The following is a 17,778-nucleotide window of genomic DNA, read 5'->3' as shown; positions in this document are numbered from 1 at the left end:
TAAAGTACTATGAAGGTCAGTTCTGAGTGGCATATTTAAAGATGAGCAAAATGGTAAAGGAATCATGACGTGACCAGAAACTTTTCATTAGGAATCTTCCCTTCATTAAACATTTACTGAGTGTCTAATACATTCTAGGTACCATGTTAAGTGCTAAATACACACAGAAATAATCCCTGACCTCAAAGAGTTCAGTGCAGACCAGAGATAGACAAACACGGAAGTGAAATCAGTGACACGAGGAATGCACATACGTGGTGGCACAAAGGCAGGTGACTGACTCCTATTTGAGAAAACATGTCACAGAGCACTTGTGTTTCACCTGGGTTTAAAGGATGAGTATGATTTGACAGGAGGATAAGGGTGACGAGTATTTCAGGTAGAATAATCAGAGGTGACAAAAGGTCAGAAAGGTTTCAAAAAGCATACTACATTCCAAGAACTCTAAATAATGGAGTAATATGGCCAGAATGGTGAGAAAAGGAGAAACAGAACCAGAGAGATGAATTTGAGACGTTTAACCTAAAAATTTAGATAGTAATAATCATGGTCTTGATTGAACACTGAAACTAGGGAAGCAGATTTTGAGGTTGAAATGCTTGAACACTGAAACTAGGGGAGGCAGATTTTGAGTCACTAGAAAACCTAACTTTCAAACCATTGAAACTGTCAAACACAGAGGCAATGAGTAGTCACCAGAATGGGAGAAGTACCCCTTTGTAGATATTATATATCTGGTGTTCCAGACCTCATGCTCTCACCTCTTCATGAATTTAGCTCTTTCAGTTTTCTCCACTCTCTCCAGCACCATCAATTTCTCCTTCTCTACTGTGATAATATACAAATCTAACACACAAACATGACTTAATATCATCTATCTTTAAGAAACTCCTGAGCTTCTGTCCCCCAGCAGGTCCTGACCCATTTCTCTGCCCGCCCCCGCACCCGACCCCATTCTCTTTACAGCAAACTCCTTCAAAGAATAGTCTATACATTCACTGTTTCTACTTTCTTACTTCAAACCACTCATTCTATTAGGGCCCTTTACCCCACCACGCTACCAAAACTACTCTTCATCAAGTCACCAAGAAAGACCTCCAAGGTACCCCAGGGTTAATTTATAATGTAGGCACAAAAGAGTTCAATAAGTAGCTATGATATGATAAACAGAGTCTTTAGCCTAAGAACTAAGGATCTTTCGAATTAAAACAGCTAATACAGTCTTAACTGAAGGCATCAGTCTGGGAGAAGCCTGCTCAGCTTGAGCATACAGCTGCCTTCACAGTAATACTATCCGTTTCCTCTGGAATACAGAAATAGTGACATGTTGAAACTGGACCACCTCGCATCATCTTCAGTGTGAATAATCAGCAAACACTATGCTTTGCTTTTATATCTCCATCACAATTGTCTAACACTTATTTTAACCTATTCTAAAATGGATTGGAGCACTTATTTAGTATGCAAGATCGCTTTTCCTTCAATGTTCCTCCTTTTTGTACAGTCTTGCTTTCTTCAAGTCCATCTTTTTTAAACACCTAGTTCAATGCCTTACACACAGTAGGCACTATATACATGTATAGTAAATAAACTATAAGACGTAACATACAGGATCTAGTACAAAGTAAATTCCATAAATATTCTCCTCTCTTCAAAACTCCCAACTTTAAGGAACAATGCATGTATCTGATAAATCCTTCATACCCTACATGAACAAGTTGAGTTTTCTCTCTCAGAAGTACCTACATCTTAAGAGAACCACACTAAGAGACCTAAAAAGAATATGGATTGAATTTCAGATACTACAGGATACATGTGATATCCTGACGCAACAGAAACTTCCCAGTCTCTTAAAAACACCTCAGTGACTAAATATCAATCTGACCTTACATATCTGAAGTAAAACCATTTCTTTTACTAATTCTAATAATTAAAAAGCCACATATATTTATGCATAGAAAAAAACTAGTAAAGGCTGACAGGAAGTACACAATTACTAACAATGGTTTTCTCTGGTGAGACAAATAATACTGCTCTCAACCATAATTTATTTCTTTATTGCTTTTCCTATCAGACTGCTGTTACTACTTTTTCCAGTACTATAGTACTGTAATGAGCAATATTTTTTTAATAACCCATTGTATGTGGTGTGTTTTGCTAGGACAGACACCTATAAAAGGAATCACCATATAGCTTTACTAGGTATGGCCAAACTGCTCTCCATAATAGTTATACCAACAGTCATACTCCCCCAGCAGCATGTAGGTTCCCATTATTAATTATAATCAATCATAAATTACGCTAGTCTCATGACCTCTCATCATTTGTTTAATTTGCATTTCTCTGATTACTAATGACATTTGAGAATCATTCCAAATGTTTATTGGCCTTTCAGCTTTCCTTTTCTGTGAAATGTCTATTCAAATCCCCTCACCACTTCTGTGAGGTGTCTGTCGTAGTGATTTATAGTTCTCCATATATTCTGGACATAAATTTTTTTGTCAGTTATTTCATTGCAAATATTTTCTCCCACCCTGCAGTTTACCTTATTTCATATCATCTGTTATCATACAGAAGTTTTTTATTTTTTATTTTAATGTGGCCAAAATATCAATCTTTTATGCCTTGTTTTTTGTTTGTTTGGGGTTTTTTTGTATTAAAAAAATCCTCTATTTTTAGAGATACTCCTCATTATTTTCTAAGCTTTATAGTTTGATCTTGAATCCATTTGGAATCAACTTTTTGCGGATGGTCTGAAGATCTATTTTTTCCTGTTTTCTGTAAGTTAGCTAACTACCCACAATTGAAAAGGATAACCTTTGCACCACTGATTTGTAATGCCACCTGTCATCTACCAAATTCAAATACATGAGGGCATGTTATAGGACTCTATTTTTGTTTTGTACTCTTTTAATTATTTAATACTGGTTATTCAACTATCCTGATACCAATACCTTACTGTTTTAATTAATATTTACAATAATTTAATATTTAATAAAGCAATGTGTTCCAAAATTTTTACTGTTCTTAGCCACTAATCATCCTTACTGACAAGTTCCACTTAAAAAAAAGAAAGTTCCCCTCTATTCCAAGTGTTCTAGCTTTTTAAATAATGAATGGATGGTAAATTTTGTCAAATGCTCTTTTGAGTAGCTCCTGAGATGACCATATGATTTTACTCTGCTTTGGTTTAAGAATATGAATTAAATTAGATTCTGATGAAATCCCATTTCTAGAATGCTACTTGATTGCAATTTTTAAAAAAATACACTAAATTTGTGTATATTTCATTTGGGATTTTAGAAGTCTACATTCATGAGATTGGCCTGTATTTTTCGTTTCTTGTACTGTTTTTGGGTGATTTTGGTATCGAGCTGTAAAGGCTGCCCAAGTGAATCTGGAAACTTTTTTTCTTTTATCCCCTGGAATACTCTGCACAAAGATTATCCGTCCTGCAATATTTGGGTAACCTGTAAAACCATCTGCTTCTTTAATAGAAATTTCTGCTTTTTATTATGGAAAAGTCTCAAATACTTCAGTTAGAGAAACCAGTATAATGAGCTCCAACATATCCATCACCCAGTTTCAACAATCAATTCACTGCCAGTCTTATTTCATCTATTCCCTTAATCATTACCCGCCCCCTCCCCGCTAGAATGATTTTAAAACAAATCCCAGAACTCGTATCACCTTACTAATAAACATTTTAGCATCTCTTAAAGATAAGGACTCAAAATATGCAACCAGAAAACTATTGTCACACTAAAACCTTAATAACCTTTAATACCAACAAACGTCCAACCAGTCTTCAATTTCTGTCAAATGTTTTTATAGTTTTACAAATCAGGAACCAAATAAGTTCATAAACTGGTTGTCTTTTACAGGTTTCCTTTCTATTACTTTTTCTTCTTCTTCTACTTCATATATTTATGGAAGAAAATGGCCATCTCCCCTGCAGTTTCCATAGTCTGGATTTTGCTCATTACATCCACGTATTACTTAGTAGGTAGATTTTACTATCTGTTCAATTTGTTTTTTAGTTCATTTCTATTCACATTTTCTACTTATTCTTGAGTCAGCTGTGATAGGTTGTATTTTTTAGGAAATTATTTTATACAATTTCTCAAATTCATGGGCATAAAGTTTTCCATATTCTACATTTATAAGCCTTTAAAAAGCTTTATTATATCTGTAGTTGTATTTCCTTTTTCACTTCTAACATTCAGGCCTTCTTGCTTTTGCTTTTTCCTTGATGAATTTTGCCAGATTTTGTCTATAATATAGATCCTATGTTAATATCATCAGTGAATTAGATTTTGATTTTATTAATTCTCTTGTTTTCTATTCCATTATGTTATCTTTATTCTTTCCTACCTTCTACTTCCTTTAGGTTTAATCTATTACTTTTCTAACTTCTTCAGTTGGCCACTTAATTTTTCAGCCTCTCTTCTATTCAAATACTTTATAGATTCTAGGACTTAGTTTTTTTACATTAACATCTCTGAAACTGGGATGTTTCAACTGGAATCTTCTATCACTGTCAAGCAGGCAGCAGTGATGATGCCACTGTCACTGCTTACATGTGTATGAACGTAAGACAAAGAATAAGCTTGCAAAAAAAATGCAGTGACTTGGTGGTTATTCCTGGTAGTGTCACTGGACAACTGTAACCGCTCAAGTTAGCCAACAAACCGAGTATTACAGACCATGTGAGGAAGAACTATGAGTCTCATCTGAAAACCTTTTGTTGATACTTTCTGGCAAACTCAAGAAAGTATCGGCCTCAAAGCTTTATGGGTGCCAGCAGTTTGAAAGAAAATGGTGGAGATGGCGGTGGAGTACTCTTTTAAGAAATGCTGTACCACCAATATTCTCAGACATAGTGAGCAATACTATGTAGAAAAACACAACCCCCTATGATTCAGTCAAAAAATGATTTAGAAGAATCAGACTTTGAATATGTCACAGAAATATTCTAATCTATTTCTTCACTTTCTTTTATATATACACAATATGCTAAATATACGTTTACATAAATTTATGAGTTCTCAGTAAGTATAAAGTTAACAAGTCTAAGTGATAAAAAAGCATTATATTTGGAACTAGCGTATCTTATAATGATGGTATCTTAAGATTCAATGAAATATGATATGGGCACTTAAATTTTTCTTATTGTTGCTTCAGCTGTGTTCCACAGATCTTGACAGTGTTCTTATTGTTATTCAATTCTAAATATTTTCCAATTTCCATGATTTTGTTCTTCATCTATACATTACATAGAAGTTTGTTTTCGTTTTATGCTTTGTAATTTCTAACCGTGGATTGGAGGTGGGAGAATTGGCTATATTTGCTATTAATTTCTAATTTTATTGTATTGAGTCAGATAACATGATTTATATATATACACATCGCTTTTTGATATTTGTTGAAACTTTCTTTGTGCCTACTTACGTAAATGTTCCACATTTGTTTAAAAAGAATGTATATTCTCTAATTTGGGAGGTGTATGGTTCTGTATGTGTACAGATCAAGTTATACATCGTATTTCTTTTCTTTCTGTGGTTACCCTTAAATTTTTAATATGCATTTGACTGAAAGCCTAAAGTTAATCAATATCTCTATCCTCCTCCTGAACTATATATAGAACCTTAGGACTCTTTAATGCCGATCACTTTTCCTCCCAGCTTACATTTTATCCTTCTCTGGTGTTTTAGTCCCACTTTGATTTTAGCTCCCACAAATTAGTCATAATTATTTTGTTTTATACAATGTTGTCTTAGTTTACCTACCAATTTCTTTGTTTACCAAGACTTCTTTTTGTATCCTACTCAATACCCTAAGTTACATTTCTTTCTTCCTGAAGTACATTCTTTAGTATAAAAGTTCTTTCAGAGACTGTGGTCTCTGAAAGAGTGGTAAATTCTCTATATTTTTACTTATCTGAAAATATTTTTATTTTGCCCACAATCTTGAATAACTTAGCTGAGTATGTAATTCAGATCTCTCTCAACACTTGAAGACAGTAGTCAGTTTTCTTCTGGTCTCTCTTTAAGAGACGTCTTCTCTCAGTCTGATTGTGGCTCCTCTGTCAGTCCTTTCTGGTTGCTTTTTAAAGTGTCTTTGTTGTTCTGCAGTTTCACTGTAATGTATTTGGTTGTTGAGATTTGTTTTGTTTTGTTCATTTAATTCCTGCCAAGGACTCATGAGTCTTAAACCTAAGGATTTATGTCTTTTATTAATGTAATGACAAAATATTCTCAAGCCATCACCTCTTTAAGTTCCGTATCTCTCTCATTCTATTTTTCTCCTTCTGGAATTAATAGATGTTGAGTCTTCCTGATGTTTCATTTCTCTTTCATATTTTCCTTCATCTTACTGTTTTGCATTTTCAGGATTTCCTCTTATTTAACTACCAGCTTACTGATTTTCTCTTCATCTGTGTAGACTATTGCTTATTTACTGAGTATTTTAACCTGACTACACTTTTCATTATGTTTAGTTCTTTTTCAAATGTGCCTGTTTCATAACGTCTTATTCATTTCTTGGAATGTCAATTAATTCTTGAATCACTTAAAATACGCTAATTTATCTTTCAAACTGCCATTCTATTATCTCAGTTTTTGGAACTATAATCCTCTTGTTATATCTGCTCTCATTTGTGATAAAAAAACTGTTTTCTTGTGTGTTATTTTTAATTATAAATTCATCTTCAGCTGGGCTTATTTCTTCTATAAGAATCCCTTGTGGCCTGAGATATGGAGGTACCCTTAGAATCTTGCTTTTCTTTCCTTTCTCCAGGTAACCCAGGGGTACCACTAGCTTGAAGCCAGCTTTTATATTAATTTCTCAGCATAGGGATACATGAACCATGTAATATATAAGCTCAGATCCCAAATATGAGCAAAGTATAGGTCTTACACTTCTCAGGTTTCCCCCATTTATTTGTATAGAGCCCAGGCAAATCAACACGAGATTTCTTTTTATTGCCTGTGTCAATGGGAGGATTTTTCTCTAGCCCACCCTTTCACCCAGACTGCAGGACATCAAGATCAAGAGCCCAGCTTTATGCAGAATTCTTAGTTTTGGTTCCTCCCTCCACATAGTTAAAATGTAATCAGCTAGAAATAGAAAACCAGAAATAACCCCTCACTCTACCCTTCAGCCCTGCTCCAGGGCAACACAGCATGTGAGCTTAAGGGCTTACTACAGTTTTGGTTTTTAGTTCCATTTTGTTTCTGGAACCTGCAGATTTTCCTGTCTTTCCTACAAGCTCAGAAATGCATTTCAAAGAATTGTTTCAGACAACCATTATTGAGAATCACGTATAATCAAGCTGAACTGAAGCCTTTCAACTAAGGATTTGTAGAAGAAGCCATCTCCAGACTGGTAGGCAGGTCAGAGATGCGGCATGGGCTGGTCCCACATCCGCTTGTGATCAGTAAAGATGGCACTATTTCAACTGTGGGGGTCCCCCTCCTCTAAAACAGTGAGAGATACCAGCCCCACCCCAGCCCAGGGTTCCAGTGCTGGCGAGAAAAGTCCCCATAATTTCTGGTTGTGAAAACCAGCGGAGATTGTGTCTAAGTAAGAGGGAGTGTGGCTGCACTCCCACGTGCTCCTCTTAAAGGGACTGCACGTGGACCAACCCACCAACAGAATCACTGGCTCTGAGTTCCAGTGCTGGGGCAGCAGCTGGAAAGGCGGCAGAGACATACAGTGAGGAACTGAGTTGTCTGGCTTTGGGATGGGGGCTGGAAAGGCGGCTTTCTCCTGGATGGAGGAGCTAGCAGGGGCCATTGTCTCTTTGTTGAGCCCTCCCCCTTCCCAGCGCTGCCGCCAGACCTGAGTCTCTGCCATTCGTTCTCCAGGCCCTGGTGATTTGAGACCTGGCCCTGCCCAACTTTTGGGCACACCCAGGCTGCTTTTGGTGGCTTTTTCATGCAGACCGCTTGCCTTGGCTCAAACGGCACTTTCCTAAGGTCTCTCAAAGGTCCGCGGGACCCAGACAAGCAGCATCTGGCTCGAGCATGTCCTGTCTCTCTGGTTGAGCAGCCCTAAGCCAGCACTAGTGGCAGCCGGCCTTGGTTCGCGGCAAGGCTCTTCCAAGCACAGCACAGGCAGCAGTCATCTGCGATTTCTTTCAGGCTCCCCTTAGATGGCCCCGGGTGGGGCGCCGTCTGTGGCTGAAGTAGACCTATCGTGGATCCACTCCAAGGTGGTCCTGGGGCTGCCGCCCCCAGTGGCCAGCTTCAAAATGAGCTGGAGATCACCTAGCTGTCTCCAAGTACGACACACCTAAGGGGTGGATTGGGCAGGCATCCTGCTGAGGCAGATCCTGCTCTGTAGGGTCAGCTCCTGCACAACAACCCTTCCACTGTAGTCAAGGCCAGACCTCGCAACCAGTGAGCCCAAGGGTCAGTCCCTCACATTGATGTGCAATTATCAATTAAGGCTCAACTATCCTGTTTCCCTGAAAATAAGACCTAGCCGGACAATCAGCTCTAATGCGTCTTTTGGAGCAAACCAAAACCAACACGAGGGACACACCTGGAGCATGTGGCTCAGGTGACCAGAAAGACTGTCACTGAACCTCACAGCACACCTACTACATAAGGCCACTCCACTAAGACCGGAAGACGAAGCAGCCCTGCCTAATACATAGAAACAAACACAGGGAAGCAGCCAAAATGGGGAGACAAAGAAACATGTCCCAAATGAAAGAACAGAACAAAGCTCCAGAAACAGAACTAAGCAAAACGGAGATAGATGCTAAAGAATCTATCAGACTCAGAGTTCCAAACACTGTTTATAAGAATTCTCTTGATGATCTCATAAAAATGGAGATGGAAACTATGAACAAGAACCAGTCAGAAATAAAGGATAAAATAATGGAAACGAAGAATATATTACAGGGAATCAACAGTAGATTAGATGAAGCAGAGGATCCAATCAGCGATGTAGAAGATAAGGTAGCAGAGAACACCCAACCAGAACAGCAAAAAGAATCTGAAAAATTGAAGAGGGTTTAAGGGGCCTTCAGGACAATATCAAACATACCAACATTCGCATTATAGGGGTACCAGAAGGAGAAAAGAGACAGCAAGGAATTAAAAACCTATTTGAAAAAATGACAGAAAACTTCCCTAACCTGGTGAAGGAAATGGACATACAAGCCCAGGAAGCACAGAGTCCCAACAAGATAAACCCAAAGAGGCCCACACCAAGACACATCATGATTAAAATGGCAAAGGTTAAAGACAGAGAATCTTACAGGCAGCAAGAGAAAAGCAGTTAGTTACCTAAAAGGGAGCCCCCATAAGACTATTAGCTGATTTCTCAACAGAAACTTTGCAGGCCAGAAGGGAGTGGCAGGAAATATTCCAAGTGATGAAAAGCAACGACATACAACCAAGATTGCTCTACCCAGCAAGGCTGTCATTTAGAATTGAAGGACAGATAAGGAGCTTCCCAGACAAGAAAAAGTTGAAGGAGTTCATCATCATCAAACCAGTATTACAAGGACTCTTAGAGGGACTTCTTTAAGATGGGAGAAGGGTTAAGGATAGATGAAAGGGGAAGGAATTAAGAACAAATTGGGTAGTCATGGGGATGCAGATTACAGTATAAGGAATATAGTCAACAATATTGTAATAACCAGGTATGGTGCCAGATAGATACTAGATCTAGCAGGGTGATAGATGGGAATGCAGTTAGGGTCAGGGTGAAAAAAGTGAAGGCATTAAGAAACATAAATTGATAGTTAATACAGTATGGAAATATAATCAACAATGTTGTAAGGACCACGTAAGGTGCCAGATGGGCACTGGACTTATCAGGGGGATCACGTCATAGACCAATGACGTGTAGATGCCTGACCAATGCTCTATACACCTGAAGAGCTGAAGTAGAATAATATTGAATGTCAACTACAACTAAATATATAAGTATATATAGTCACAAGATGTGGAGTACAACATAGGGAGGATAGTCGATGGTATTGTAACAGCTATGTAAGATGTCAGAGGAGTAGTAGCTTGCAGGGTGGGTCATCACTTTGAGGGGTTTAAATGTCTAACTATTACATTGCTTTGTACACCTGAAACTGAAAAAAAAAGAAAAAAAAAAGGTTGTTTCATATCATCCATCTTTTCTGGATATTTGTAGCAGAAGAGTCTTCAGCTTATCTGTTAGCAATCTTGCTAAAAGAGAATTTGGGTTTTCCAATCCATTTGCTACATTATACCCATAGGAGTGATCTCTCTAAAATGTAAACATGAACTCTTTAAAACTCTTCAGTAGATCTTCACTCCTTAGCATGGCTAAGTCCACTATTATCCAGTAACTGCTTATTTCTGCCAATTTTACCTCCTTCTACTCTCCCTCATATACTTTATACTCCAACCACTCCTCTTTATAATCCCTAGATCCCCTTGTTATTTCATACTCCTGTACCTTTAAATGTAGTGTTTTCCCTCATCTTTATCCTGCCCTCATCCACCTACTGAATACTTATGGTCAAGTGTCGGCCTTTCACTGAAGCGGCATTCTTGTTTTGTGAAAATAACTAACATTTATTGCTTCAAGCATTCTGAAAATTCAGTCTTAACAACAACCTTTCAATTTTTCTAACACTATCCCCATTTTCAAAATGGGAAAACTAAGGTACTTGGAGGTTAAGCAATGTACCCAATGATGCACAATTATAAATGGCAGAGCTAGGATTCCAACACAGGTAGTCTGTCTCAGAACTTGCTCTGTTTATACTATATTGCCTTCTACAATTATGTTTTCCCCCCTTCTTCTGCCTTACCCCCCGCCAAATCCAGTTCCAGCCGCTATTTCTCAGTCTACTTGTGTAGGACACAGCTCCCTGGCCCATGCTGGTATTAGGAGCCTTGTGCTCCCCCCGGCTGAGGCAGTCGGTCGCCGGTTGTCGGTCGGCCACTCACAGCAGCTCACGGCAGCTCTCGCTGGCTGCTGGCCACTCACACTGGTCACTGGCCACTCCTGGCAGCACACAGTAGTTCCCAGCAGCCAACACCAACCTCTGGCTGCTCACAGCAGCCCAGCTCGAGAGAGAGCCGTCGTTCACAATCTTAGCTGTAGGGAGACGCAGCTCACTGGCCCCTGTGGGAATCGAACTGGCCATCTCAGCATTAGGAGCATGGCGCTCCAACCACCTGAGCCACCGGGCTGGCCCTACATTATATCTTGCATTAGTTATAATTGCATTTATTATACATTTCAGTTGCATGTTTATATACCAATCTTCTCAACTACACTGCATTTAAAAAACAGAATCATTCTTTTCTATTTGTAGCTCCAGTGCCTGGCACTCAGAAGGCCCTCAAATGGTTACTAAATTAATGAATGACTGAAGGGAAATATCCCTAGTTACTGCTTTAGTCCAGTCCAGCCCCTTTACCTCCTGCCTGAACTACTAAAATAGTCCCCTAACTCAACTCCCTTCCTCCAGTTCTACTCACACCTTTCCTTCACACTCCAACCAATACTGCCTTTCTAAAGCACATGATGATGATGTAATTCCACTGATTAAAAAATCTTTAAGAGCTCCACACTGTCTACAGAATAGTCCCAAATCCTTTTAGCATGACACACCATGCCCTTCATGATCTAACTTCTGCAGTCTCTTCTCCTTCCCCACTCCATCTCTAATTAATTTCTAGTCAGTCCCTGAATATGCCAAGCACCTTTGTATATATAGGTTCTTCTGCCTGAAATGTCCATTCATTTCTCCCTTACCTGGTGAATTCCTACTCATATTTTCAACATTCAGTTCAAATGCCTTCCTCAGGTTTCCTCCAGACTGTCAGTTATCCCATTCCGATACTCTGTTGGCATCACGCATTTACCTCACTTACCACTTTGTATTGTTATTTGATAAGGTGTGTTTCCCCAACCAGATTGTGTAATCTTAAAGAACAGGAACCATCTCTTATTCATCTTTTTTATTGTATTATCTTACACAATGTGTGCCCCCAAAATGCTCACTGAAGTAGTGGAATGAAATCTGACAAACGTATTCTACATACTATGCACGCAAACTAAGATATAAAGGAATTCAAGGTAGGTAACTCTTCCAAGATTAACTGGAACTTAGACATGGAGTGGAAACATGAATGAACAAAGACAAATAAATACCTCCTAAGTTCCTGCTGTTCAATCCTGAATTCTAAAGAATGGAACTATTCCTTCAGTGGTGATTAATGTTTACTGGTTGAAGTAATCTCATCCTGAGTTTTAAAAAAAACACATAAGCACATGGGAAATATTTCCTGTATGAGTATAACACATAAGGACACTCTCAAATTCTAGAGTATGTGTCATTAAAAATAAAAAGTTGAGTCATTTTATACGTTTTAAAACAAATCCTTACAGGTGAGGGAAATTCTTGTCCTTTTACACTACAATCACGTGATTTCATTATTCATTAGTCCTAAATGCAATTTAGGCTGCACACATAGCAAACGTTGTCTGGCAAATGAGTAATAAACTAGAGCTACTTGTTTTTCACAGAAAGAGGAAATTTCTTAAATGTATAAATGTTTATCCTAAGTGAACAGTGAGACTGGGCTGGGGTAAAGGGAAGGGATAAATGAGGCACTATTCAATTTGTTTGATCTACTAAATTTTTGAAACGCACTTTCAGTACTACAAATAAACATTTTAAACTGCCAATTTAAAAAATTCATCAGCCTATGTCTGTCTAGCTTTTCTCTTTAATTATCACCCATGGTAGGAGAAAAAGAACTGTCCTAAAAAGGTCTTGGTTTCAATTTCAAAGGCAGTATAATTTAGAATAATCAAGAATACTTGATTTCAAATCATAAGGGTAAAAGAATTCTTAACAATCATTATTATCAATGAGGACTAATTATTGCTATTGTACAGATACACAAATCTACCTACATATACCTGCGTGTAGACAGATTTTACAAAAATGTTCTTTTCTGTAAAATCAATGGGCCAAGATTGTCTCTAAATTTAGAATGTAAGCTCCAAGAGGGAGAGATCTTTGAATATTTCATTTCCCTGATGTCTCCCAAAGACCTAAAATAGTGCCGGACACAGAGCTGGCATTATTACATACTTGCTGAATAATGCTCAAGATGGTCTAAATACCTAATATGTCAATACATACAATGAGCTACAAATACTCAAAGAACATAAAGTTGAAATCTGCGTTCATCTTGAAATGATCATCGACTTAGCCTTCACAGTCTTGCACAAATCAACAGATACTACATCCAAAAGCAAATTGATGATGCATATAAGAATAAAATAAAACATTGTACACAGGAATCATTAAGGTTCTGAACCTTAAAGCTTGCCAAGAAGCTGGCAAAAAATAAAAAGGTCACTGGCACAACCAAAATTTTCAACAAGCAGACTCTTGCACTTTTTTTATACGATTCAATTCCAAGAGAGTTGTGGGGCTTTAACACAATTAAAAAAATTGTAAGAATTTCACTTAAACGCCAGTGTATTTACTGCAGAATTTCATTTCCAGTATTATAAAGCATGCCTGACCTTTCATCAGTTGACCTAACTACGCCAAAAGATTACTGCTAAGCAATATACTTCTAAATATACCTAAAATTGCTCATTCTGTTGCTGTTTCCCACTCCTAAAAGTGCAATGTAAATATTTATGAAAGTGGTATTTTCAGTTTTCCCTACTAAAAGCCATATGAGCATTTAACTGTGAATTAGGCCCTTATTAATGGATTACCCTTTCAGCCCTTGTTTATCTGCTACTAACTGGATGATGACCTTTAGTTGGTCACTCTACTTTGTTCTGGGCATCATTTCTCTTCTGTAGAATGAGGGACCTGAGTTAAAACAAAGGTTCTTTTAATGTTTTTACAACCCTTTGAGAATCTGGTGAAAACTACAGGTGACCCTCCATAAAAATGCACATATACACTTATATAACAATTTTATAAACAATTATTTTTAATAGCAAAAGACTAGAAACAACCTAAATGCCTACTAATAGATGTTTGAGTAAACCATGTTACATCCATTCAATGAAATTACTTGCAATTATGAAGTAGAATGAAGAAAACTTCTATGTACATATATTAAAAGATTTCCATCATGGAAACGGAAAGACTTCCATCATTGTTACATGAAAAAAGCACGTTACAGAACAGTGTGTGTAATATAAAACCTTTTGTATAAGTAAAATATATTTGAATTTTCATGTATAAGTATAAAGAAACTGGAAGAATAAACAAGAATCTCTGGTGGGAGTGAGAAATGAAGGGGCAGGACGAATATTTTCACTGTATACTTTATATTTTTGTTTGAATTATATGAATGTATTGCCTATTAAAGTTTTAAATTAAAAAAATATTTATATAACCTCAAGAAACCCAGACAACCCACTAAAGCTAGAAGATAATTTCCAAGCCCTGTTCAGCAATATTCTCCTATAATGCTTTGACTTAATAAGCATACAATTATATACACTTAATGATCCAAACACAAGAACATTTAAAGAAAAATATTTTTCATTATGGTCCGCATATGAACATAAAAAGTAATTGGATACTCAGTGGATACTCAGTGACTCAATAGACCCTAATTTGGAATCTCATTTTTATAGATTTTCCTAAATCACTGAAACATTTTATGATAAATTTCTTCAAGGGGAAAAGTTCACACAAATCATCAAGTGATACTCCCTCTTATGATTCAAATTTCAGACCCGATTATTTCACAGGCAGTCCAGGCTTTAGAAATAAAAATACGAATTTCTATCCAATTTGACCATACAATCAATAGTACTAATGAGGAGACCAGAGAAATACTCTTCATTTTTGGCCTAATCTCAGAATTTGAAGCAAATTAAATAGCACATGAGATCATCAAAGAGCATCCATGAATTAGATGATGTTTGAGGAGTCCCTCACCCCTGAGTTGAGCAGGAATCAGGTGGTATTAGGTTTTCACCCTTAGGCAAATTACTTAATCTCTCTGGGCCTCAGTTTCATCTGTAAAATGGAAATAAAAGTGCCTATCTCATAAGGATATTGTGAAGCTTAAAAGGAAGAATAAGGAGCATAGAAAATAAGACACAAATAAAAGTAAGATATCCTAGGACAGCGGCAGGTGTCTGCTTGAATCAAAACAGACTGCATTCTGGAACCTGTAGTTTCTAGGGACTGCACTTTCATAAACAAGCAATGCCTCCTTCACCCTACTGAAAATAACACATGGCAGAACTCCCAACACAAAAGGTGTAAATATACCTAGTCTTCCCTAAAGATTATGTTTCTTGAAAACCTAGGTGAGCAATTTTTATTAAAGAGCTGTGGATGTGTTAAGTGGGTGTGTCTCGGAGTCCTAATTTAAGCTGTAACAGTTTTGTTCTGTATTTTAAACAGGGCACTTTATGTCAAGCTCAGCAGCACAGGTGGCAGGCTGCGGGAGGTAAGAAAGGCGAAGAAGCTGAAGGCAACAATCCTGAAACTTTTTTAACTGCTACGATGATAGCAGGAAACGTACACTGCCATGTAGATAGAAGCAGCCCCCGCCAACCAGTCTCCGTTTCTTAAACTTTTAAACCCCATCCAGTTTTGGGGGGTTTTTTTGGGCCGAGCACTACTGTAGCTTATTATTAGTTATGATAACTATAAATAGCCGTCATTTATTGCTTCCTCGCCGTGTGCCAGGCTCTCTGTTAAGCATGCATTTTTTAAGGTTTTGTGAGCTCATTCCCTCAATCCACCCTACCCTCAAGTCTGAAAAGCTGCCCTCACGTCCTCAAATGCAACCTGCTCCCTAAACTCCAGACACTGCACACCTCTCAGCGATCCCTTCAGGCCCGCAAGCAATTCGACCCCGAGCTCCTCACCCGACACGAGACCCGCACTTCTCTGACCCTCCGTCCACACAGCACTTCCAGCCTGGCCCTAACTCGCGGCCAGATGCCCCGGTTCTCTCCCAACTTCTGACTTGCACAAGGCGCAGGCTCCCCTCAATGCCCCTCCGCATCCATCGCGCCCGTGCTTCATTCCAAACTTCAAAATTCCGAAACAGGAATGGACACGGGCAGAGCCCGGCTCCGACCCCACGAGCACTCTCCGCCCGCTCACGCAGGGCCTGGGACCCTCCACCCTCGAAGCAGGCCGGGCCCGGCCGGCTCGGCCTCGCTCCGGACCCCAAGGGGAGGAGGGGAAGCTCCACCTGGCTCCGCGGGAACGGCGCGCGGCTCCTGCTCCGGCCTGGGCCCCGCGGCGGCCGCGCCCCCGTCCCGGCGCAGGCGGCAGCGCTCGGGCTGGCCCCGGCGGGCGCGCTCGCCCGGCACCTCCGCGTCGGCCTGGCCGTCGTCGCGGGTCCGACGGCGGGCCCAACCCGGGCCGCGCGCGCCACAGCGCGGGCAACCAGGGCCCGCGGCGTCGGCGACGCGCTGGGCGCAGCTTCGGCACAGCGAGTGGCCGCAAGGCAGGGCCGCTGCTTCGCCCGGGGTCTCCAGGCACCCGGCGCAGCCCGACTCCTCTGGCCGCGGCGGCGGCGGCGGCGGCGGCTGCAGCAACGGCGGTTGCAACACCAGCACTGCGGGGCCAGAGGCCGAGCCCGGGGCCCCAGTCTTGGCTGCCGCCATCTCGTCACAGCGGCCCCGCCGGCCCCGCCGACTCAGAGCTGCTGCTGCCGCCGCGGAAGAGGCCCGAGTACTCGGACCTGCCGCCGCCATCTTGTTTCCCGTTTGAGGGGAGAGCCCGTTGCGAGGGAGAAGAGTAGAGGGCGGGGCAGCGGGCCGTGGGCAGCGCCATCTACATATTCATAAGGGGGCGGGGCTGCCGCGTCTTCCCGGACCTGGTTGGCGGTAGGCGAAACCTTATTAACATTTGTTAGTTCTACTTTATATATCCGTCTTCAGTCTCCTTCTACAGTCTTGGTAATTTCTTTATTGAATCAAATGAAGTTGAGAACTGGGGTTTATTTGGAAAAATCTGAGCGACATTAAACTTCATGAAGTAATTACATTTATTTATCCTGCAAGGCCCTGGGAGGCTAAAGGGAGTGGGAGGTATGTAAATCATCCAGAGTCCTGTCTGGGTGCTTCATTTGATGGGAGGGTTGCTGTTGTGACGGAGAGTAGGCCTATTGTGACCAGAAACTCACTGCCAAAAACATCACAGCTTCCTGTCAGCCCTCATCTTCCTACCCTTCGCACATCCCTTCCTGAAAACTCCCCTCCCTTCGCTGGCAAAACCATGCTTTCCTGGTTTTTTTTCCCATCCCCACAGCTCTTTCTCAGGCTCCTTCCTTGAGCCCTCCCCCCTTGTTTTGTGCTTAAATATGGGTGTTCCTCTAGGCTCAGGCCTCAAGCCTCTTCTCTCACTTTGCCTGTTCCCCCCACCTCCACCTCACACTTCCAGTTGAAACTCCCAAATTGATACCTGCAGTCCAGACCTTCTGAATCCAACCGTGAATATTCAGCTGCCTGATGTAAACAACATCTTGGATGTCTGCATCCCTCATGTACAAAACTGAAATCACTGTCTTCTATCCTCCTTTCAAAAGAGCTCTTATTTTCCTCATTCTGTTAAAGATACTATCCCCCCAATTCATCAAGCTCCAAACCTACTGATCTTGACTTCTTCCTCACCTCCCACATCTGTCAGTTTCTTAGTCCTATCAATTCTTCCACCAAAATGACTATTTTCCCACCTACCCTCTTCTCTACTGCCCAATTCAGGTGTCATCATCTCTCAACTAGATTACTGCAGTAGCTTCAATGGATTGT

The 17,778-nt window shown here is 40.0% G+C and overlaps 1 protein-coding gene across 1 annotated transcript in view; it reads right to left on the bottom strand.

The window, feature by feature from the left end:
- The window catches only part of RNF169 (ring finger protein 169), a 77,243-nt gene extending 60,506 nt beyond the window's left edge, over positions 1 to 16,737 (bottom strand). The window contains exon 1 of the mRNA XM_081061876.1: positions 16,215 to 16,737. Within this exon, the coding sequence (XP_080918002.1) occupies positions 16,215 to 16,722 (508 nt within the window). The 5' untranslated portion in view covers positions 16,723 to 16,737. The remainder of the gene's footprint in view (positions 1 to 16,214) is intronic.
- Positions 16,738 to 17,778: the final 1,041 nt, after the last annotated feature.

Source organism: Rhinolophus hipposideros, assembly GCF_964194185.1.
Source record: "Rhinolophus hipposideros genome assembly, chromosome: 10".
Lineage (NCBI taxonomy): Eukaryota > Metazoa > Chordata > Mammalia > Chiroptera > Rhinolophidae > Rhinolophus > Rhinolophus hipposideros.
The sequence above is the reverse complement of the archived record's forward strand: the minus strand, read 5'-3'. Positions and strand labels throughout refer to the sequence as shown.